Source organism: Haliotis cracherodii, unplaced genomic scaffold, assembly GCF_022045235.1.
Source record: "Haliotis cracherodii isolate W230 unplaced genomic scaffold, xgHalCrac1.p SCAF_10, whole genome shotgun sequence".
NCBI lineage: Eukaryota > Metazoa > Mollusca > Gastropoda > Lepetellida > Haliotidae > Haliotis > Haliotis cracherodii.
The window spans coordinates 10,209,951-10,235,936 of record NW_027266265.1 but is presented as its reverse complement, the minus strand read 5'-3'; the positions used below and the strand labels follow the sequence as shown (position 1 = coordinate 10,235,936).

Genomic DNA, 25,986 nt, shown 5'->3' with positions numbered 1-25,986 from the left:
TATTTACAGACCACGGTCATATAGCTGAAATATTGCTGAGTGTGGCGTTAAACAACAAACAAGAACTTGATATTTGAGTATTTTACGTTGGTTGGTGTGTGTTGACGTCAAACTACATATTGTCCTTTCCTTGAAAAGGAGAGGATTTGTTTCGTTTACCCACATATCATCTGACATGTTGCCAACGTTGTGACTATACCTCGCATTTTGTATGGTTTTTTTTTATCGTCAACTTGCAATAAACTATATTACAGTATATCGTACGCGGTTCATTAAATTCATTGAGCAAATAAGACGATACGTGGTTCTCATGCTTGTGAAGTCAGTTAGGTATAATACCCGTGAAGAACCGGGTTAGAATAGGTCTTCAGCAACCCATGATTGCCGTAAACCCCGACAGTGCTTGTCGTAAGAGGCACTTACGGGATCGGGTGGTCAGGCTCGCTGACTTGGTTGCGAGGATCGATGCTCATGAGGTCAATCGCTGGATTGTCTGGTCCAAACTGGATTATTTACAGACCGCTGTCACAAAGCTGGAATATTGCTGAGTTTTGCGTTAAACAACAAACAAACAGTTAGGTTCAACGTCGCATTGAATAGCATCAATGTCACGGTTTTTGTGGGAGAAAACAGAGATCACGTGGGCCTTGTTTATAAACGTTTACCACTTTGGTGAAACCAGCGAGCAGGGCATGGTAAACCAAGGAACATAATCAGAGTTATATTCGAACCAAATCAACCGTTATCAACACGCAAATGCAAACAGCGAAATTGTTAGTAACTTGTACTAAGCACTGTGTTGTACTTTGTACTTTGAATACACAATGTGTTGTACTTGTTTTACCGATTTCTATTTCTCTTATTTTAAGCATCGAAGCAAGTTTTCCAGTGAGTTAATTAATCTAACAATGGTCAAAAATATCACGGAACGTTTGAATGATCGATTCAAATTTAAAGTGTCATATCATAAGCTCAGAAATATCTATGAAACCTCGAGTGTTTGTGTCCAACGCGCCCATGAAGAAACGGTTCAGAAAATGATTTTTTAATGGTCGGCGCATTGGTGCGTAAATGGGAGTTACCTACCTTTGGCAAGTGGGCGTGACAAGTTTCGAAGCACATGACAGAGCCAAGCGGACGATTTGAACCATTGATTGCACGACCAGCCGATCATCAGTGTCAACAAAATGACGTCTCCTCTTGGCTGTGCAGTTATCGCTGCCTTCTTCTTTGCCAATTGCCATGCAGCCGGGAAACCAAACTTTGTCATAATGTTGATGGACGATGTAAGTACAAACTTGCATTTTTGCTGTGTTTTGTAGCGGTTTTGTCATTTAAGTTCCGTAATTTCAGCTGCAGACCATGGATTGTTATGATCATTTTATTGTTGTCTGTCACATGATTGTACACGAGTCCGATCAATATATGGATTAGAGGAGCGGAATTAGTCACTAATAAATATATCAGTCTGCGTTATGTATATATATGATATTTTGAGACGATGTCAAATTTTAGAATTCGAAAAGGATTTATTTTCATTCTTGAAACGCCAAGTGTGTTTTGTTCTGAAATAACACATCTTAAGTCATGATATAACACAGATCTAAATACTGCACGTTTATAAACTTTTATTGGACTGAAAAACTTGCTTGATATTGTTATACTTTGTAATTAAGACATTATATAGTTGATATCAGCTGTAATAATGTCTAAGTTATCATGTTAAGCAGCCTTCTCTACACATACGTAGTTAAAATTGTGACATGTTTGTCACAAATATTGAAACCATTCTTGAATTATTGTAATAATTTTAGCCCCTGTCACATTCAATAAAAGTACTTACATTGAAGGGCATTTAGCCAATGTATTACAATTCTTTTGGTACAAATGCACTTTGATAATAATAATAATATTATTATTATTATTATTATTATTATTAATAATGATAATGTAAAAACAACATGAGTTTTAATCAACCAATCCAATGCCTGCGACAGTGTGCTTGTTCCAATATAGACTACATATTTCCTCAATGAGTTCAGCATTTTTTGTACCATTATGCTTATTGTACTGAAGGTGAGTGAACTAGACATGTGTGTGTATTAGTGTGTCAAGGTGTCATTGTTATCTATCAATCATCCGTTATGTACATGATCTACCCATGATCTACTTATCTGAAGAATGGATTGTCAATGACAAGACACTACCATAAAATTCATGACATACTTGTCATATTTTGGGATGACCCTCCCCATGTCCTTGTATATTATTGTCAATGACCCTCCCCATATCCTTGTATATTTTTATCAATGACCCTCCCCATATCCTTGTATATTTTTATCAATGACCCTCCCCATGTCCCTGTATATTTTTTATCAATGACCCTCCCCATGTCCTTGTATATTTTTATCAATGACCCTCCCCATGTCCTTGTATATTTTTATCAATGACCCTCCCCATGTCCTTGTATATTTTTATCAATGACCCTCCCCATATCCTTGTATATTTTTATCAATGACCCTCCCCATATCCTTGTATATTTTTATCAATGACCCTCCCCATGTCCTTGTATATTATTGTCAATGACCCTCCCCATATCCTTGTATATTTTTATCAATGACCCTCCCCATGTCCTTGTATATTTTTATCAATGACCCTCCCCATGTCCTTGTATATTTTTATCAATGACCCTCCCCATGTCCTTGTATATTTTTATCAATGACCCTCCCCATGTCCCTGTATATTTTTATCAATGACCCTTCCCATATGTCTTTGTATATTTTTATCATGACCCTCCCCATAAAGATAAAATGTCAATTTTTACATAAACCTTTCCAAATATGTGTATTATTTTGTGTGACTCTCCCCTAGAGACAGTCATGTATCTTGGTGAACCTTCCCAGATTCCCTCTGTGCATTGTCATGCCAGCTGATAACATCGTTTGCACATTAAAATCACACATTGTAAGCCGTATCACATCTTCCTGAGCAAGAGAGTTAACTGACTTAAAGTCCAGTTTCCACCCTTGCCGAACGAAGCTGGAATTACTGGGCTCGATCATAGCGCGGGGGCACGGGTGGCCCAGTCGTATAAGGCGCTGCAATTCGCTGTGCAGAGTTGCGTCCCTTAGGCATGCCAGAAACCTGATTGTGGGTTCAAATCCCGGTTCGCCCTGATTATGTTTCTAGGTTTGTCAGCACCATACCTGTGCTCGTGGGTTTCATCGAAGTGGTAAACGTCTGAGACCTGCATCACTTTGGGCTTTCCTCCCACGCTTACACGCTGCGATATAACTGGAATACTGTTAAAAGCGGCATTAAACCCAACTCACACTCACTCACTCGATCGTAGCGCCACCAGTGGCTATTACCAGTTATGTCCCTTCTAAGCCTCTCCTATGGACCAATCAGATTCCACATCTCGTATCACTTGCATTTGCTTCACACAAAATGGTGGCGCCCAGTCAGGTCGATCTGATCGATAATCAAGATCTATATTGTGATAAAACAGGCCTTTCATCGTGAAATGCATCAAATCCCGTGAGTACCTTGATTAAAAACATAAAAAGATTTGTAAAATATCTGCTGACAACGAGTTGGCGGTGCACATGCTTTGTAAATCCTGCAATCGACGGAAATCTGCACGACGGTTTACTTACCGGAGTTCGATTTCGGTGCATGATTTTGATTGGACTTTGCATTAACTCCTTAGTCCAGCCAAAATGTAACTCCATAATACCAGCCTAGTTCGGCAAGGGTAGAAACTGGACTTTTATAGTCTGTTAATTCTCTTGCCTCTGGAAGATGGCCATATCATTGTGTATGCAAATCTACACATGACTGATTTATACTGTTGTTGTACAGAGGGTCAATCATAAGTTTCATCACAAGTCAGTTGCAGTCAGTGTTTGAAATAGACATAGGCCAACAAATTTGTTTTGGGCTGATAGTTCTAAATTTCAAGTTTATTTTAAACTGAAACCAAGGTAAATTAATCATAACACTGAGATTGTTTTGTGAAACGGAGTCCAGCTTCAAAGTGCTCTGCATGTTAACTCTTTCAACACCGCAGGCCTCTGTACCTGCCACATCGTAGGCATTTCAGAGTAATATGTTTCATGAACGTACCTGTCTTATCTAATTATTAAATCTATCACTTTTTGCGAAGTCAGATAATACAAAATTCATTTCAATTTATCATATTTATCAAAAGATTTATAATAATGAACTGTTTTCCGCAATGTTGTTAAACAAAAATTATAATCTGGGACACATGCTTAAATTAAATAAAATAATTAATAAAATCAACAAACATATTTCTAAAAATGGCCAAACTTACATCCATGTTACTATTCCGATCTTTTCATGTGATTGTGCGGGGCGGTCGGGTAGCCTAGTGGTTAAAGCGTTCGCTCGTTACGCCGAAGACCCGGGTTTGATTCCCGACATGGGTACAATGTGTGAAGCCCATTTCCGGTGTCCCCCGCCGTGATATTGCTGGAATATTGCTAAAAGCGGCGTAAAACCATACTCATTCACTCATGTGATTGTGTGATGTACGGTAAATCAAATGACATCTCAGCATTTGTAGCCTCAATTTTTTTCGGCTCAGGCACAATTTAAATTGCCAAAATATATATGCATGAGAAATCTTTGTCAGGTTGTAACCTTGCACGATAAGTCAATGAACTTCCATATTTTAAACATACGTCATGTTACCGGGCAGAAAGCCACTATCATTGGGAAATATGTTGATGATAGTTTGTACTTAAAATTCTTTTTATCAGCATTTTCCGATTACTTTAATAATGAAAACGAAAGAGAACTAAGTGGATTGCTCTATTATGAAATCTTGAAAGTGCCAAAAATTGACATACTTTCGCTTCCTTGGTGCTTAATCTGGACGTTATGAATGTGTTTAAGCTTAATTTCTTTTGTATAAAGATAACCTTATAAAGTTATAAATGCATTATTGAAATTATTTGATGAGCATTACTTTCATATTTATAAACAGTAGGATTAGACCCCTCAAATGGTGAAAGACATGTAGTTGCAAAGATGTATTACAAGCTGAAAATGACCTTGATAAATGTAGGCTGCATCTAAATAAGGGGATCGGGTGGTCAGGCTCGCTGACTTGGTTGATGTATGTCATTGATCCCAATTGTGTGGGTCGATGCTCATGATATCAATCATTGGATTGTCTGGTCCAGACTTGATTATTTACAGATCGCCGTCATATAGCTGGAATATTGCTGAGTGCGGCGTTAAACAACAAACCAACCACCCAACCAACCCAAGCAGGATGGCTTTAATAACACGTTGTGCATGTATTACATGCTTGTCTTGTTTCTGCATATGTTGATAGGCAGGGATCGGTGTTGTGTAATCAGGGGGAAGGTACTTGTCATGGACTATAAATCATGTGCCCTAGGGTCATATCACATCACCAGACAACAGTGTATTGTTTCCGTCATCCAGATGGCATTGTTGACGTCATTAAAATCATATTGTGACGTGAGGTTGGAATGACATCCCACTAGAAACACTAGAAGATTGTTGTCATTCGCTGTGGTTCCGCTGCAGTTGCTGCTGTTGCTGCTGTTGCTGCTGTTGCTGCTGTTGCGACTTGCTGTCCTTATAGTTAGACACTAAAATTTGTCTCTGTGTGTAGACATCTTCTTCGGGAATAAATAGAACTATTTGAGTGTTGATGTCATTCTATGTTTATAACACTTGTGACTAAATTCTGGTATTTCCCTTGATATCGCTTGGGTGAAATACCGGAATTTAGACACTTGTGTCGTAAACATAGTAAGAATTAAACACTCGTATAGTATTCTTTTATTAAAGTAAATACTAAATTGCGATGAGATATCTTGGACACAGTGTCCATCTCCCACATTATAAACTGACACGCTGTGATATAACTGAAATACTGTTAAAAGCGGCATTAAGCCCAACTTCCTCGCTTTACTTCGGGATGGTAAAATATCCTTTTAATAAGAAACTGTCATTTACTATGGTATTGTGGACCACACACATTGCGGCAATGTCTGAGCTACAGGAAAGGACAGACTAAGAAGTCTGTCATCCCCACTAAATGCATGGTTATGTGTCATGCTTGCTTTGATCATGCATATCACAGGCGGATCTCCAGGGGTCTGAAGCCCATATCTTATATTGCTGAACTGCCCAAAGCGGCATAAAACCATACTCACTCACTCATCATAAATAGACCAAATGTGAGATTGCTTTCTTTGGCACAATGACAGAACAGATGTGCTGATCAGCTGTTGCATTTTTCATTTTAGTTTCAGATGTGTATTACTTGGTGTTGTTCCGATTAAAACCGGGGGCACGTGTGGCCCAGTCGTCTAAGGCGCCGTGATTCGCTGTGCAGAGTTGCGTACCTTGGGAACGCCAGAAACCTATGATTGTGGGTTCAAATCCCAGTTCAGCCCAGTTATGTTTCTAGATTTGTCAGCACCATACCCGTGCTCATGGGTTTCACCGAAGTGGTAACCGTCTGAGACCTGCATCACTTCGGGCTTTCCTCCAACATTAAGCTGACACGCTGTGATATAACTGGAATACTATTAAAAGCAGTGTTAAACCCAACTCACTCACTCACTCACTCACACAGGTTAAAATCATGATATTAATTCCAGTATGAAATAAAAACGAAAAACACATTAATAAAGTGACATATTTTTTTCTGGACATACAGGAGTCGCAAAACTCGCAAAAACTATTTCCCAAGTAGGCTTCACATATTATGAATGTTTCTGGAATGTGAATGGCTTGCTAACAAAGTTATCTGATAATGACTTTATCTCATTTCTCCACAGATACGAAATTATTGGCCTATCAGAGACCTGGGTCAAGGATATTGACCTCAATGATTTATTTTTTGATTATATGTATTTAAATGTTACTGAAGTAACAACTGGGCATTATGGCCAATTAGCTGGAGGGATTGTGCTAAAAAATCATTGAAACCTTACATAATGTTTATAAACATAGGCAATGATGTGTGTTTTGTGTTTTTTGAGAAGTCGTTATTTGCACATGATAAAAATATTTTGTTATTATCAATGTATATTAACCCTGATCAGTCATCATGGTATTATAATATGTATTGCAAGTGTGGTATCACTTGCTTGTCGGAAGAGGTGACTGTGCATGTCATCGTATCCCAATCGCATAGATCATTTCCCATGATGTCAATCACTGGATTGTCTGGTCCAGACTCGATTATCTACAGACCGCCGTCACATAGCTGGAATATTGCTGAGTGTGGCGTAACAAAACGACAAACAAAATGTTTTAATGGGGGGAAATATTCGGGAATCATTACACAACATGTTGACAATTCTTGTAACTTATAATGGCCGTTTGCGCTGTTACGTGAAACAACAAACAAACAAACTTTGTTCCAAGAAGATCTGTTTGATGTTACCCAGAAAATTGGTGATGTAGATATTATACTTGAAGGTGATTGTAATGCCTGGACAGGTACCCAGGTAGATTTTGTTACTGATGATAATAGCTGAACGTCTCGATAAGGCTTCTTTGATTTGATTTTTGACAGTTTGCATCTTTTGAGTTACTCATGTGATAAAATTGTAAACAAATATGATAAAATATTGTTAGATCTGTGTGCATTCTCCCATCATGTTCTGAAAGGTGAATGTAGACGTTTTCCATTGTGTATTTACGCGTATAAAAGAGCTGTTAATTATTACTGTATTATTTTGAAAATGACCGACTCTCATCATGCCAAAAAATGTTATAATATACAGCTTCAGGTGTTCCAGAAAGGTAGAATTAACTGGGCTTCCAAAATTAGAAGCATTATTCAGTTGACAGGTTTTGGCCTTGTGTGGGTCACGAATATCCCCATGTTTATAAATGAATCTTCATATGCAACTCTTACAGAAAGCTCAAATCCCTATAACTGTTCTTTGTATGAGCAAATGTTTGGCCTGGAAATATATATTACCATGTTACCATAGGAGAAATTAAGACAAGCTCTGGCTAGATTAAGGTGTAGTCCCATCATCTTTGGATCAAATCTGGTGGGCCTAAAATGGAACCTAGATTGGACCGAGTTTGCATTTATGGAAATATAGTAATGTTGAAGATGAGTATCATTTTATTCTGATATGCAAATGTTACCAGATTCTGAGGGCAGAATTTATACCAAGAAAATATTATGAAATTCCAACAATGTAAAAATGTAACATTTTATTGGCATGTGTCCATCAACCAACAGTACAACATCTATGTTCATTGTTGAAGCCAAAATCTTAAACAATCTTTGTTAATATATAAATGTGATCCTCAAACTTCCAGCGTACATTTTCTGTTTGTATTTGGGCCTAGGGCCTACAATACCTTTGGATAAAGAAAACAAAATGCTATCTTTTGAACTGATTTGATCCATGTGTTGTAGATGGGGTGGGGAGACCTGGGCGTGTATGGCCACCCAGCCAAGGAGACCCCCAACCTAGACAAGATGGCCGCCGATGGGATGCTGCTTCCGGACTTCTACTCGGCCAACCCGCTCTGCTCGCCCTGTATGTTCATCATTGCATCTGTCACTAGGGCTAGAGTGGGATTTGTATTGTATCTGCAGGCATTTTTTATAGTCTTTTCCAACTGATTTCACTTCAGTACTGTGCTGAAATCTCATAACTAGTGGGCATGAGTGGCTCAGTCGTCTAAGGCGCCGTTATTCGCTGCGCAGAGTTGCGTCCCCTGGGCACACCAGAAACCTATGATTGTGGATTCGAATCCCAGTTCGACACGATTATGTTTCTAGGTTTGTCAGCACCATACCCGTGCTTGTGGGTTTCACCGAAGTGGTAACTGTCTGAGAACTGCATCGCTTCGGGCTTTCCTCCCACATTAAGCTGACACGCCGTGATATAACTGGAATAATGTTAAAAGCTGCATTAAACCCACCTCACTCACTCACTTACGGTAACCCCACAACCATCCCTTCCTCCTTACCATTTCCCGATGATCTTGTTCCGGTACCCAGCCAGCACAGAAGCGGTAAAACGTCAGGGTCACATTCCTCGAACGGATAATAGTGCTATGGCAATCATTATCAGTCTGGGAGATACGACAGTTGTAGTGCGAAGATTACTTTGTAGAAGGAGGTCATTATACATAACAATATGGAGCTGATATCTTATTGAACTGTACTGACCTGATATGAGCCTGAAAAGCAATGACCTGAATACTGGTCTGAACAGCTCTACGTCTTGTTGAACAGTACTGAGCGTATGTTGTACTGAGATGATATCTTCCTGAACAGTAATGAGATGATATCTTCCTGAACAGTATTGATATCTTCCTGCATAGTACTGAGATGATATCTTCCTGAACAGTACTGAGATGATATCTTCCTGAACAGTACTGAGATGATATCTTCCTGAACAGTACTGAGATGATATCTTCCTGAACAGTACTGAGATGATATCTTCCTGAACAGTACTGAGACGATATCTTCCTGAACAGTACTGAGACGATATCTTCCTGAACAGTACTGAGATGATATCTTCCTGAACAGTACTGAGATGATAACTTCCTGAACAGTACTGAGATGATATCTTTCTGAACAGTACTGAGAAAATATCTTCAGTGGGGTAGCCTTGTGGTTGACGCATTTGCTCATCACTTCAAAGACCCAGGTTTGGCTCCCCACATGGGAACAATGTGTGAAACCTTTTTCTGGTGATGTTGCTGGAATATTGCTAAAAGCGGCATAAAGCCATACTCGCTCACTCATTCTTCCTGAACAGTACGAGGGGATATCTTCATGAACAGCACCGAGGTGATATTTTGTTACATTTTATTTAGTGTATCACTAAATAAACACATTAAATGACATATGCTGTTATTTCAATCAGTTGTCAGTGGAATTATGATATGCCTATCTCCCTGTCCATAGCTCGGGCAGCGCTGTTGTCTGGCAGGCTTCCAATACGGAATGGTTTCTACTCAAACAATGACCATGCCAGAAACGGTGAGTAGCAATCTATTTCAGCTATTCTTCATCAAAAAACAAAATACTTCATCCTTTTGTTAACATGATTGGGTTACATTTTTGAGGACAAAACTCTCTTTTTATTGAAACTGCATCTTTTATTGTGATAAAATATGTTTGACAAAACTTGTATTCATTACGCAGTTGTATATATATCATCTTGTTCTCGTCGCTATATGGGTGAAGTAATGCAGATTAAATTTTAAATCACACACTCAGTTATTGAAAGGTAATAAAATATAATTCTTTTGTGGAACCTATTTGCCTATCTATCATCAGCATACACCCCCCAGAACATCGTGGGAGGAATACCAGACGAGGAGATCCTCTTCCCAGAACTCCTGCAGCAGGCTGGGTACCGGAACAAGATCATCGGGAAATGGTAAGGAGGAAGGGATGGTTGTGGGGTTACCGTAAGTTAGTGAGTGAGGTGGGTTTAATACAGCTTTTAACATTATTCCAGTTATATCACGGCGTGTCAGCTTAATGTGGGAGGAAAGCCCGAAGTGATGCAGTTCTCAGAGAGTTACCACTTCGGTGAAACCCACGAGCACGGGTATGGTGCTGACAAACCTAGAAACATAATCGGGGCGAACCGGGATTCGAACCCACAATCATAGGTTTCTGGCGTGCCCAAGGGACGCAACTCTGCACATCGAATCGTGGTGCCTAAGACGACTGGCCACCCGTGCCCCCGGGTTTCATGTAAAGTTTAGGACTTCATTATAATAATTTCAGTGTGGGGCAGGACTGAAACCCCTGTTACTGTCAGGAGTCTTGCTTGCTGAACACTGTCACCCACCACCTAGTCTCCATGACCAAAGTGTGCGTGATTTGTGACCTGTGCACTGCACACATAACCACAGGCCACCACAATGGAATAGACCTTCTGACCATACTCCTCATTAGCCACTGGGACCTTGGCGCCCAACAGTGATCAAACAAATGGTCAAACTTCCAACTTACCTGAACTAACAGCATCAGAGCTGGTGTACAGGGACTCTTGTTTAGCATATATGTCTCATTTACCTGCTGTATATTATGCATTAATGTTCAGTTCCTGAATCTCACATCAAGTAGCTATGTATATCAAACATGAAATCCTGTATGTTAAACCAGCGGGCACGGGTGGCCCAGTCGTCTAAGGCGCTGCGATTTGCTGCGCAGAGTTGCATCCCTTGGGCACGCCAGAAACCTATGATTGTGGGTTTGAATCCCGGTTCGCCCCAATTATGTTTCTAGGTTTGTCAGCACCATACCCGTGCTCGTGGGTTTCACCGAAGTGGTAAACCCAACTCATTCACTCACTGTATGTTAAACCATATCAGCAAATGTCATTATGTTGTAACTTTCTTGAATTGAATATCTATTTAAATACATTTTCTGAGTAGTAGGTTGCAACAAAACCATTTTAACCCTACTATTTTTCCGTATTGGACTCATCCTGTAGTGCATTCAACTGAAATAGATCTGTGAAGATGACATATTTGACCAGGATGCTGAAATTTATTTTGACAACATATTTTTCTCAGGCATCTAGGTCAGCAGCCAAAGTACCACCCCCTGAAGCATGGGTTCAATGAGTGGTTTGGTGCCCCCAACTGCCACTTTGGCCCCTTTGATGACAAGAAAACCCCCAACATCCCCGTCTTCAAGGATGCAGACATGGTCGGCAGGTGAGATGTAAACAGTGGGAAACTTCAAGGGGACATGGTGGCCTACTTGGCACAGGCACTGCAATTGGATGATAATAATAATACCTATCTCACTTTCCTTACTCATTAAGCTGCCATGCCATGATATTACTGAAATACTGTGGCTTTAATCTAACTCACTTCAGTTGCTTTGAGTCAACAGGTTGTTGACCAGGAACCATAATCATAACCTATCTGGGAGTCAAAGACACAATCAGTGAGTCCTGGCAAGTATAAGGGACGTAACTCTGCACAGAGAATTGCACTGCCATAGATAAAAAAAATTAATTTTTTTTATTTCAACTTTAGTTGTTGCCACATGCTTGCTATCCTCACTATCAGTGGAAACAGACCTAAAATGTTTTATTAGGATTATCCTATACCCCCAAACCTGAAATTGGCCAGGCCATTGAGATACCTTCAACATTGGACTTTGGGTAGTGTTGAGTCAGTCTTTGTCCCTGTGATGCCCCTGTTTGTGTGTGCGGTGTGCTCATGTTCCTGTTTCTGTTGCAGATACTATGAGGAATTTCAGATTGAGAAGTCCGGCGAGTCAAACCTCACACAGATTTATATCAGTGTAAGATATAGCATTTGTCGCAATCTCACCGCAGGCCCCGTTCCACAAAGCGATCTTTGCACTTCAACTGTCAGTGTTAAAGAATGGGAGTTACTATTGACTTAGCGCTAAGATCGCTTTGTGGAATGGGGCTATGGTCTTACAGCAAGTATGGTTTTACGCCACTTTTAGCAATATCACTTTTCCAGCAATATCACGGCGGGGGACACCAGAAATGGGCTTCACACATTGTACCATGTGGGAATCGAACCTGGGCCTTCGGTGTGATGAGCAAACGGTTTAACCACTTAGCTACCCAACCGCCCCAGCATCATGTTGTACATATAAAGTGATTTCCTGTTTTCCTTCAGTATTCGTAACAAATGTATTGAAATGACTGACTGTCACCAGTAATTTGTGTCCAAGGAAAAATTAATTGAATTGACCTATTCAAATCGTCAATTATGTCATCTGTTGTGGTCATTAACTAACAAATAGAATTTTTTTTGCCAAAAACACAGATGATATCACAATCCATGTGAACAGATGAACTTGTTATAAAAATAATATTTAAAACATATATGTTCTATATCTGACGGGAGCAAGGCTGTATCAGATTGCTGTGCAGAGTTGCGTCCCTTAGTTATGGTAGAATCCAATAATCATTGGCTGGAATCCTAGATTTACCCTGATCATGATTCATGGTTTGTCAGCACCCTACCTGTGCTCAGTTTACCCTAGCTCAGTTTCCCCGTGCTCAGTTTCCCCGTGCTCAGTTTCCTCGTGCTCAGTTTACCCATGCTCAGTTTCCCCGTGCTCAGTTTCCCCGTGCTCAGTATACCCGTGCTCAGTTTACCTGTGCACAGTTTACTTGGGTCAGTTTACTCGTGGTCAGTTTATCCGTGCTCAGTTTACCTGTGCTCAGTTTACCCGTGCTCAGTTTACCCATGCTAAGTTTATCCGTGCTCAGTTTACCCGTGCTCAGTTTACCCGTGCTCAGTTTATCCGTGCTCAGTTTACCCGTGCTCAGTTTACCCGTGCTCAGTTTACCTGTGCTGAGTTACCCGTGCTCAGTTTACCTGTGCTCAATTTATCCCGTGCTCAATTTACCCGTGCTCAGTTTACCCGTGCTCAGTTTACCTGGGCTCAATTTATCCCGTGCTCAATTTACCCGTGCTCATGGGTTTCACCAAAGTGGTATATATCTAGAACCTGCATCACTTTGGGCTTTCCTTCAACATTAAGCTGACACACCAGGAAATAGCAGAAATACTTCCCGAAGTGGCATAAAATCCAACTCACTCATTCCCACAATCACTCTCCACACAGGAGGCAATAGAGTTTATAGAGAAGCAGGCAGCAGCGGACCAACCCTTCCTGCTCTACTGGGCCGTGGATGCTACCCATCAACCACTGTATGCCTCCCGCAAGTTCCTGGGTACCAGTGAGAGGGGGCTGTAAGTAGAGACACTGCTATTTATCGAATTAACATTCAGCTCCAACCTCTAGACCAATCCGTAAATCATTTTTATTTGATTGCTTTCTATGAATGAAAGTGTATGGAATTTACTTGTGTATATTACAGATTTTTAAAGATTTTTATAGAAAACAGCAGTGTGAAAGGGGTGTATGATTGCCAAGAATATGATTGAAAAAGTTTCACTTCATGCTACGATGGACAGCCTCCGTGGTCTAGTGGTAGAGCGTCCGCTCGGAGAGCGGAAGGTCCGGGGTTCGATCCCCGACCGCGTCATACCAAAAGACGTTAAAAGATGGTACTTGTTGTTACCCTGTCTGGCGCTCGGCATAAAGGGGCTAAAACAAGGACTGGTCGGCTCGGAGTCAGTATACTGTGTCTGAATGGGGTATTCATTTTAAACTGCGGCATGGTATCTCAGTGGGCTAGCACTTTAAATCGGTATCAGTCCGGACTTGTACAAGCAGCCACACACACACACACACACATGTGCATGCACGTCGCTATAAAAGTGCAATAATCTTGGACGCGATGTAAAATCCAATTTCACCTAACCTCATGCTATGATGAACGCAATGCTTTGCAGACCATTATAACATCACACTCAAATGACATCATTAATCTCTCTGCCACTGAATCTGGTTAGCTGTACTTTTTACACTCAAGACGCCGGTTATTACTTTTTACAAACTGAAAAAGTTGAAAGGATGATACACGTACGTAGAATCTCACCCTCGTGTCTTTTGATATGAAATGCAGTCAAACCTTGTTGTGTCAAACCTGGATGTGTCAAATTCCTGGTTGTCTTGAACACACCTTCCGGTCCCTGTGAATTCCTTCTATATTAATGTTATCATCATTTATACTATGATCTGTTCAACTGGATGTGTCAAATTCTTGGTTGTCTGGAACTCATTTGTATCCAAAATAAGCAATAATTACCCTGATGACTCAAATAGTTCATAATAAAAAAATAATGTCCACACACCCACACTTACCAAACTTTCAACCCTCACAGCCATTGATGCATTTACATCAAAGACCGGAATCTTTCTAAAAGCATGCCAGTATCCAATCAAGCCTGGGGGCACGGGTGGCCCAGTTGTCTAAGGCGTCTTGATTCGCTGTGCAGAGTTGCGTCCCTTGGGCATGCCAGAAACCTATGATGGTGGGTTCAAATCTCGCTTCGCCCCAATTATGTTTTTAGGTTTGTCAGCACCATACCCGTTCTCGTGGGTTTCACAGAAGTGGTAAATGTCTGAGATCTGCATCATTTCGGGCTTTCCTCCCATATTAAACTGACATGCCATGATATAACTGTAATACTGTTAAAAGCAGTGTTAAACCCAACTCAAGCACATGCCAATCAAGCCTAATTAACAAGCACACCTTACGATGGTGCAAGCTGATTACTGCATATACACACATCGGCAAGAAGGTTCTCACGCGACAGCCGAAACCACGTGAAAATTGAGAAAAGAGTAAAAGATTAAGATCATGTTAGTGAATCTATTTTGCAAGATATGACTTAAACCATGATGCTAATCCAGATGGCAGTGATACATCTGAGGTGCTGCCCCCTTCACTACCAGACCGCCTCCGTGGTCTAGTGGTAGAGCGTCCGCCCGGAGAGCGGAAGGTCCGGGGTTTGATCCCCGGCCGCGTCATACCAAAAGACGTTAAAAGATGGTACTTGTTGTTACCCTGTCAGGCGCTCGGCATTAAGGGGCTAAAACAAGGACTGGTCGGCTCGGAGTCAGTATACTGTGTCTGAGTGGGGTATTCATGTTAAACTACGGCATGGTATCTCAGTGGGCTAGCACTATAAATCGGCATCAGTCCGGACTAGTACAAGCAGCCACACACACAGGTGCATGCACGTCGCTATATAAGTGCAGTAATCTTGGACGCGACGTTAAACCCAATTTCACCTCACCTCACCTTCACTACCAGCAGCCTGGGCACTGAAATTTACGTTCGTCTTGAAATCTAGTGCTGCCCCCAGACCTGGTTAGAATCTCTCATCAACATGTTTGGTTTTCAAAAATTCACTTTCTTGTTTGTCCAGACCCTGGATAACTCAAACTTCTTTCCAGGTCCCAACTAGTTTGACACATCAAGGTTCGACTCTACAATAAAAGTGTAGGACTTACAAAGCATTTCTCGCCTTGTGTTCAGATATTTCATTTCTAAAGACAGGAGAGTGAGGATCTCTATTTGTTTTCATCTATTTGTTTGTGATCTTTATTGAGTATTCAAAGCCACGAAACTTGTAAATGTTACAATTCCCGGGCTTTGAACACTTAAAAACAAATCTGAAAACTATAATTGTTACACAACAGTGATTTTATTTTTTCCCCAGGTATGGGGATGCTGTGAGGGAGCTGGACTTTGGTGTGGGGGTCATTCTGAACAAACTGAAACAGCTCAACATCGACACCAACACACTGGCTGTCTTCTCCTCGGACAATGGCGGTGCCACGTATGCCAAGACACAGGGTAAATCTGCAGCAGCTAGCAGAACTTCAATCTCATTAAAATTGTATCTTAATTTATGCTACCGCTAAACAAAGATCAGAAGACATCCTATTACGTGTCACTTCAGAATGACCGTCGCTTACCAGATCCGGAAAGTGACAGTCGGAGTGTGTTTACTAATCTTGCAACAAAGGGTATTCTGAATGGGTATTCTGACTTATTCCGTCAAAATCATTGTCTATCTCTCGCTTCAATGGGATTAATATTTGAAACGGAACAAACTTTCCAAAGCCAGTAGGAAGTACTGCTATACAATCTCGCTATCTATTAGACATTCCAGACTCATTTCTTTGGTCAGTCAAAGTTTGATAGGTCTTTCTGATGTAACCTATGATGGGGGCAACGTGTAGAGTTGCTTCCCTTGAGCATGCCAGAAACCTATGATCATGGGTTCGTTGACCCCAGTGCCAGCACCATACCCGTGCCTGTGCGTTTCACCAAACATGATAAACGTTAAGCTGAAATGCTGAGATATGACTGGAATTGTTAAAAGCGTTATTAATCCCAACTCATTCACTGACTTCCTGAATTGTAATGTCATGGTTATTCTGAAATTTGGTTTCTATGTGTGGCTTCTATTGTGAATTGTATTTCAAAAAGACTAAAAAAAATAATAGTCTTGGTTCTCGGGCACCACCCGCATCATCATAAAGTCTGCCGCACGTTTTGGTTTTATTTCCATTTTTCCAAAAAATATAAAGAAATTTGAAAATGGAAATAAAAATGAAACGTGCAATGGACTTTAAGATGATGTGGACAGTGCCTGAGAACCAAGATTATTTTTTTTTAGCCTAACATTCAATGTTGAATATATCACATGTGTAACTGCCACCAGGTGGCAGTAATGGCCCCTTCCTGTGTGGTAAGCAGACAACATTTGAGGGTGGCATGAGAGAGCCCACCATTGCCTGGTGGCCAGGCAGAATCAAACCTGGAAAGGTGCACAACAAACTCTGGACTTCTTGAACATTTCAGACCTGTTGGTCTCTTTTTATTCTTTCACTCGCACTTGGTAGACATGTGAGCTTCAGTTAGACTTCTCCTGTCACTTGGTTCCAGTATGACCACATCTGCACCTAGCCTCATCTGTCTAAACACCCACAAGCTTGTCAAGAATATTGTTTCAAATCATGTAAAACAAGAACAAGAAGACACACACCCACCTTTCATGTACCCACACTCTCTAATTGGTGACCTTCCTTGTAACACACCACCTTCCAACTACCCACTCTCTGACTGGTGACCTTCCCTGTAACACACCACCTTCCATCTACCCACACTCTCTAATTGGTGACCTTCCCTGTAACACACCACCTTCCATCTACCCACACTCTGATTGGTGACCTTCCCTGTAACACACCACCTTCCAACTACCCACTCTCTGATTGGTGACCTTCCCTGTAACACACCACCTTCCATCTACCCACACTCTCTAATTGGTGACCTTCCCTGTAACACACCACCTTCTATCTACCCACACTCTGATTGGTGACCTTCCCCTGTAACACACCACCTTCCAACTACCCACTCTCTGATTGGTGACCTTCCCTGTAACACACCACCTTCCATCTACCCACACTCTCTAATTGGTGACCTTCCCTGTAACACACCACCTTCTATCTACCCACACTCTGATTGGTGACCTTCCCCTGTAACACACCACCTTCCAACTACCCACTCTCTGATTGGTGACCTTCCCTGTAACACACCACCTTCCAACTACCCACACTCTGATTGGTGACCTTCCCTGTAACACACCACCTTCCAACTACCCACTCTCTGATTGGTGACCTTCCCTGTAACACACCACCTTCCATCTACCCACACTCTCTAATTGGTGACCTTCCCTGTAACACACCCCCTTCTATCTACCCACACTCTGATTGGTGACCTTCCCTGTAACACACCACCTTCCAACTACCCACACTCTGATTGGTGACCTTCCCTGTAACACACCACCTTCCAACTACCCACTCTCTAATTGGTGACCTTCCCTGTAACACACCACCTTCCATCTACCCACTCTCTGATTGGTGACCTTCCCTGTAACACACCACCTTCCATCTACCCACTCTCTAATTGGTGACCTTCCCTGTAACACACCACCTTCCATCTACCCACTCTCTAATTGGTGACCTTCGCTGTAACACACCACCTTCCATCTACCCACACTCTGATTGGTGACCTTCGCTGTAACACACCACTTTCCAACTACCCTTTCTCTAATTGGTGACCTTCCCTGTAACACACCACCTTCCAACTACCCACACTCTGACTGGTGACCTTCCTTGTAACACACCACCTTCCATCTACCCACACTCTAATTGGTGATCTTCCCCTGTAACACACCACCTTCCATCTACCCACACTCTGATTGGTGACCTTCCCTGTAACACACCACCTTCCATCTACCCACACTCTGATTGGTGACCTTCCCTGTAACACACCACCTTCCATCTACCCACACTCTAATTGGTGACCTTCACTGTAACACACCACTTTCCAACTACCCACTCTCTAATTGGTGACCTTCCCTGTAACACACCACCTTCCATCTACCCACACTCTGATTGGTGACCTTCCCTGTAACACACCACCTTCCAACTACCCACTCTCTAATTGGTGATCTTCCCTGTAACACACCACCTTCCAACTACCCACACTCTGACTGGTGACCTTCCCCTGTAACACACCACCTTCCATCTACCCACACTCTGACTGGTGACCTTCCCCTGTAACACACCACCTTCCATCTACCCACACTCTGACTGGTGACCTTCCCTGTAACACACCACCTTCCATGTAACACACCACCTTCCATCTACCCACACTCTGATTGGTGACCTTCCCCTGTAACACACCACCTTCCATCTACCCACACTCTAATTGGTGACCTTCGCTGTAACACACCACTTTCCAACTACCCACTCTCTAATTGGTGACCTTCCCTGTAACACACCACCTTCTATCTACCCACACTCTGATTGGTGACCTTCCCTGTAACACACCACCTTCCAACTACCCACTCTCTGATTGGTGACCTTCCCTGTAACACACCACCTTCTATCTACCCACTCTCTAATTGGTGACCTTCCTTGTAACACACCACCTTCCATCTACCCACACTCTGATTGGTGACCTTCCCTGTAACACACCACCTTCTATCTACCCACTCTCTAATTGGTGTCCTTCCCTGTAACACACCACCTTCTATCTACCCACTCTCTGATTGGTGACCTTCCTTGTAACACACCACCTTCCATCTACCCACACTCTGATTGGTGACCTTCCCTGTAACACACCACCTTCTATCTACCCACTCTCTAATTGGTGACCTTCCCTGTAACACACCACCTTCTATCTACCCACACTCTGATTGGTGACCTTCCCTGTAACACACCACCTTCTATCTACCCACACTCTGATTGGTGACCTTCCCTGTAACACACCACCTTCTATCTACCCACACTCTAATTGGTGACCTTCCCTGTAACACACCACCTTCCATCTACCCACTCTCTAATTGGTGATCTTCCCTGTAACACACCACCTTCCAACTACCCACACTCTGATTGGTGACCTTCCCTGTAACACACCACCTTCCATCTACCCACACTCTAATTGGTGATCTTCCCTGTAACACACCACCTTCCAACTACCCACTCTCTAATTGGTGACCTTCCCTGTAACACACCACCTTCCATCTACCCACACTCTGACTGGTGATCTTCCCTGTAAACACACAACCTTCCATCTACCCACACTCTGATTGGTGACCTTCCCTGTAACACACCTACCTTCCATCTACCCACACTCTGACTGGTGATCTTCCCTGTAACACACAACCTTCCATCTACCCACACTCTGACTGGTGACCTTCCCTGTAACACACCACCTTCCATCTACCCACTCTCTGATTGGTGATCTGTCACATGCCCTTCATGTTTGTCACTTGTATGTACACAGGGGGTAACAATGGTCCGTTCCTGTGTGGGAAGGAGACAACATTTGAAGGGGGCATGAGGGAGCCAACTATCGCCATGTGGCCGGGAAAGATTGCCCCTGGATCGGTACTAATGCTTTAACCCTTCTCACTCAAGCATGACTTTCTTTTGCATTTTGTAGTTTACCAGTCGTCTTTCATTTCTCTGGCGTTTTAACCATAAACATACTCTTAATTTATGTCTCATATTTCCTGTTAATAAATTTGTCTCTTTAAGTGTTTAAGAATAAGATATAAAGTATTATATAGTTTTGTAAGGTCTCTGAATATTGCTTTATTCCTATATTTTTAATTTAACATTATTTCAGAAATTATCTTCATGTTTTTCATGTATTAATGTTCTAGTGTCATCCTCATGAAAAAGCATCACCAAGTGTTTGTATGTTTAATAAGTAACATTGATGACCCCCCCTACCAGGTGTCGCATCAGCTAGGCTCCCTCATGGATCTGTTCACCACCCTGGTGGAGCTGGCAGGCCTGACCCCACCCAGCGACCGTATCATCGACGGCATCAGTCTCAAACAGACACTGTTTGATAACAAGCCCGTCAACAGGTAGATGTAATAATAGCCTTGTCTCCTGGCAGATAATGTCACCAAACACAAATATGTCACAATACCTGGGTTAGCAGGTAGATGTAATATAAGTGTATTTTGTTCATTAATATTTGATATCAATCATCAGTCAAAGATGACATCAAGCCATTTTACAGGTAGAACCGATAACAAGGCAATCAACAGGTAGATGTAGAAATGTTTAGGATAGTGTTAACAACTCTTTTATCAAGTAGATATGATAAGTTGGTCAATAAGTAAATGAGAAAATAACGTTTAAATGGGTAGATATGTTACCAATTTTGTCAACATACTGACATCATAATAAGCCAATCAATGGTAGATGCGAAAAAATATTTCATGAAGTCCATCAACAGGACATAGTCCTGTTGATGGACTTCATGGAACAAGATGGTCAACAAGTATTAGGAAACAGGTCCTGCCACAAGTAGATATGTTTAAAGGACAATGTCTGACACTGCAAATTTCTGTACAGAGTTGTGTCCCTTAGTAGTATCAGAATCTGCAGATCATACAGGTATAACAAGATAGTCAACAAGTATATGTGGTATCTAGTCATTCAACATGTTGATAGGTTAATAGACCAAGGTCTGCAATTCACTGTGCAGAGTTGTGTCCCTTAGTTTAGCCAGGATCTGGTGATCATGGGCTTGAATCCCAAATTTGCCCTGATTCTGTTTCTTGATTTGTGAGCCCCATTTCCCTGCTCATGGCTTCACTCACTCACTCACTTCTGGTATGTCCACAGGACCATCTTCTATTACCGGGGGGATGAGCTGATGGCTGTCAGGGTAGGTCAGTACAAGGCACACAGGTGGACTTGGACCAACAGCATAGAAGAGTTCAATAAAGTAAGTTTTCAATCACATGTTTTTGGACATATATATGGGATTATAAGTGTGAAAGATGTCCGAAAGACGATTTTAGTCACCTTAATATGTGCGAGGACAATGATGGCTATCCCGACGGTGGTTTATCTACTGCTTCGTCCATCAAAGTGAAAGAGTATTTGACGGTGTTAACCCTATGTGTGCTGTCTAACATTAAACCCAATTCACTGTCACTTGCACCTGACCTTGCTGCGCATATATTTTCATGATATCTTCAGAGGGGCATGGGTGGCCCAGTCGTCGAAGGCGCCACGATTCACTGTGCAGAATTGCGTCCCTTGGGCATGCCAGAAACCTATGATTGTGGGTTCGAATCCCGGTTCGCCCTGATTATGTTTTTACCCGTGCTCGTGGGTTTCACCGAAGTGGTAAACATCTGAGACCTGCATCGCTTTGGGCTTTCCTCCCACATTAAGCTGACACACTGTGATATAACTGGAAAACTGTTAAAAGCGGCGTTAAATCCAACTCACTCACTCATGATATCTTCAGGGCACAGACTTCTGTCCTGGCGAGATAATAGCCAACGTGACCACTCACGATCAGACCAACCACTCCAGTCAGCCACTTCTGTTTCATCTGGGACGAGATCCCGGCGAGAAGTACTTGATCAAGTAGGTCTAGAAAGTGACTAGATGTCTCTGTCTTCCATTCCTGCTTCTCCTTCCACATCTCCCACTTCCCCTGCCTTGCTTACTCCATCTCCCCATCTCTCTATCCTTATGCAAAGCCTGCCAGGTTGAATTGTCCCTCCAGTAGGGCTGGGATTGGTAACTCTGACTTTTTATATGGTTGAATAAAGATATAACTTAAGTCAACTTCAGCGTATGCATGGCCAGATGAATTGTTCCTGCAGACCCAAAGCCTTTCCATGGAATTGTTCCTCCAGACCTAAAGGCTGTCAGGTTGACTTGTTCCTCCATACTAAGCACCTGTAATGTTGAAATGTTCCTCCAGATTCAAAGCCTCTCATATTGAAATGTTCCTCCAGACCTTGGGGGAATATTGCTAAAAGCGGTGTAAAACCATACTCACTCACTCACTCACTTACTCCTCCAGAACTAAAGCCTGTCATGTTGAATTGTTCCACCAGCCCCAAAGCCTGTCATGTTGAATTGTTCCACCAGCCCCAAAGCCTGTTATGTTGAATTGTTCCTTTAGACCCAGACCCAAAGCCTGTCATGTTGAATTGTTCCTCCTGACCCAAAGCCTGTTATGTTGAATTGTTCCTCCAGACCCAAAGCCTGTCATGTTGAATTGTTCCTTCAGACCCAAAGCCTGTCATGTTGAATTGTTCCTTCAGACCCAAACCCTGTCATGTTGAATTCTTCCTCCAGACCCAAAGCCTGTCATGTTGAATTGTTCCTCCAGACCCAAAGCCTGTCATGTTGAATTGTTCCTCCAGACCCAAAGCCTGTCATGTTGAATTGTTTTTTCAGACCCAAAGCCTGTCATGTTGAATTGTTCCTTCAGATCCAAAGCCTGTCATAATGCCTGTCATGTCGAATTGTTCCTCCAGACCTGAAGCCTGTCACGTTGAATTGTTCCTCCAGACCTGAAACCTGTAATGTTGAATTGTTCCTCCAGACCTGAAGCCTGTCATGTTTAATTGTTCCTCCAGACCAGCCTCAGCTGAGTACAAGTCTGTGATGCCAGGCATCATGCAAGAGATCAGTAGGCACCAAGCAGCTCTCGTGCCGGGAAAACCACAGTTGAACTGGTGCGACAAGGCCGTTATGGTGAGATTTTGCTCTCTGTCTTGAAATAATATTTCATTTAGAAATAATTGATCTCGCCCAGTACAAAATATGTAACCTCAACACACATGAGATCTGGCTTTGATTCCCAAGACTCACAAGGACGACATGTTCCCACTGGGACACTCTGTTACTGTATTGTAGCTGAATTACGTTAAATTCTGCCAAAAGTTGTATAGGTCTATTTCGATAGTAAGATGTATTTATTATCCAATCCATAGAGATAGAAATAACTGAGTTCATAAAAGTTGTAAGAAGTTGTACAAACTTTTACAAAACTCATTTCACGCACACCAGTGTATCGTTTATGTAGTCCGGATGACATTGTTGCTGTCATTTCAATCTAAGGTTTGCGTAAAGATTTTACTCTGGTTTTCTTTGACATCATTTGACAATTGTGCCTTTCTAAGGCAGCAGTCATGATCAGTGCATTTTTCTGAAGGGGAGCTCAAAAGGATTCAGAAAAAAAATGGGTAATAAAGAAATTATAACTCCTGCATTTGTGACATACTGATTTATGAAACTCATGTAAGAATTCATGTATTACCCTTGCTCTTCCTCAGGAAATACAGGAATTCTGATGCTTGTTTTGTAAAATTAGTGTGACACACATGCTTGTATACTTGTAATGCACACACACAAACACACAACACACCACACACACACAACTCCACACACACTCACACCACACAACACAACACACAAACACATGCTACACACATCACACCACACACACACACACCACTCAACACAACACATGCACGCACGCACACACACACACACACACACACACACAAACACCACTCCACACAACACACAAACACATGCTACACACAACACACACACACACACACACACAACTCCACACAACACACCACACAAACACATGCTACACACAACACCACACACACACACACACACAACACAACACACAAACACATGCTACACACAACATAACACACAAACACACCACACACACACAACTCCACACACACACACACACCACACACCACACAAACACATGCTACACACAACACACCACACCACACACACTCCACACAACACAACACAACACACAAACACATGCTACACACAACATAACACACGCTACACACAACACACCATGCTCACTCACACAACACGACACACACTACACACACACCGCTCACACACAACACAGCACAACACACCATACACACACATGCTACACACCACACACCACTCCACACAACACAACACACAAACTACACACAACATAACACACGCTACACACAACACACCATGCTCACTCACACAACACGACACACACTACACACAACACACCACACCGCTCACACACACACAGCACAACACACCATACACACACATGCTACACACCACACACCACGACACAACACAACACTCCACTCCACACAACACAACACACGCTACACACAACACACCACACACACACACACACACTCCACAACACACACACACACACTCCACAACACACACACACACACACATTTACATTTATGTTTCAGACGGTGGCTTTTGGCTATTGGCAATTGAATATCTAAATAAAAGAATACAGAAAGTGTCACCTGAACTAAAAAATAATGGGTATCTTATGATTTCAGAACTGGTCCCCCCCTGGCTGTGAAAAACTCAACAAGTGCATCACGCCACCCCCATCTGCACCAGTGCTGTGTACCTGGCCCCACTGAGTGTAGGCTCTGTGAGGGCAACACTGCTGGCAGCATGGAACCCAGCGGGTTGCAGCCATCTTGCATACTAGTTACACTTCTTAGACCATACAAGGAATGGTGTGTTGACAAATCCTTTTGGGAGCAACCATGTAATATCCTGAGAGTTTTGTCGACACACAATACTCTGTCAGTCAGCACTGCAGGACATATTTTTCTAAAAGGAAAAGCCAACATTTTTTTTGGCTCAAAACACATTATTTTTCAGAATAACCATCATGACCTGTGAAATTTGTGGGTTTTTTCGTAAAACTTTAGGACAAATTGCTATTTTACTGGATTTCGGGAACAGATTTGTTTTTTCAAATATAGATCCCTCCCCTCCCACAGCGGATATCAAATGGTTTGTGTAGAGGCATACTGTCTCTGTGTTGTCTATAGTTTGACAATCATGAAATAATACAACTGGTATTCAATCCAATTTATGTAAGAGCTTGCCAATCCATTATCATTATTCTCGAATATGAAAGTATGATGTTCCTGAAGTAAATGTCAAATTATCTATCTGCGCATGTGACCTGTTTGTTATAATGGAGAACATGTGAAATAAGAGAAGTGAGAGATAAACTGTCAAGAAACATCAGTAATGTTTCGTAATTTGACTTTTATCTTTTTGTGAAATGACAGGATCTAACTTATTAATTCTGTAAAGAAGACAGCATGTCAATGAGACACATGCAATCC

General features: G+C 42.0%; 1 protein-coding gene across 1 annotated transcript; it reads left to right on the top strand.

Moving 5' to 3' along the window:
• Positions 1 to 1,157: 1,157 nt before the first annotated feature.
• Positions 1,158 to 25,303, top strand: LOC139447880 (N-acetylgalactosamine-6-sulfatase-like; the record flags this gene model as incomplete). The annotated part of the gene is made up of 14 exons (XM_071229362.1): positions 1,158 to 1,286; positions 8,459 to 8,582; positions 9,965 to 10,039; positions 10,340 to 10,442; positions 11,593 to 11,736; positions 12,271 to 12,334; positions 13,643 to 13,770; positions 16,153 to 16,289; positions 17,164 to 17,267; positions 20,750 to 20,886; positions 21,656 to 21,758; positions 22,290 to 22,411; positions 23,419 to 23,536; positions 25,177 to 25,303. Coding segments are annotated over 14 exons (1,575 nt in total), but the record flags the coding sequence as incomplete, so codon positions are not given.
• Between the last annotated feature and the right edge of the window lie 683 nt (positions 25,304 to 25,986).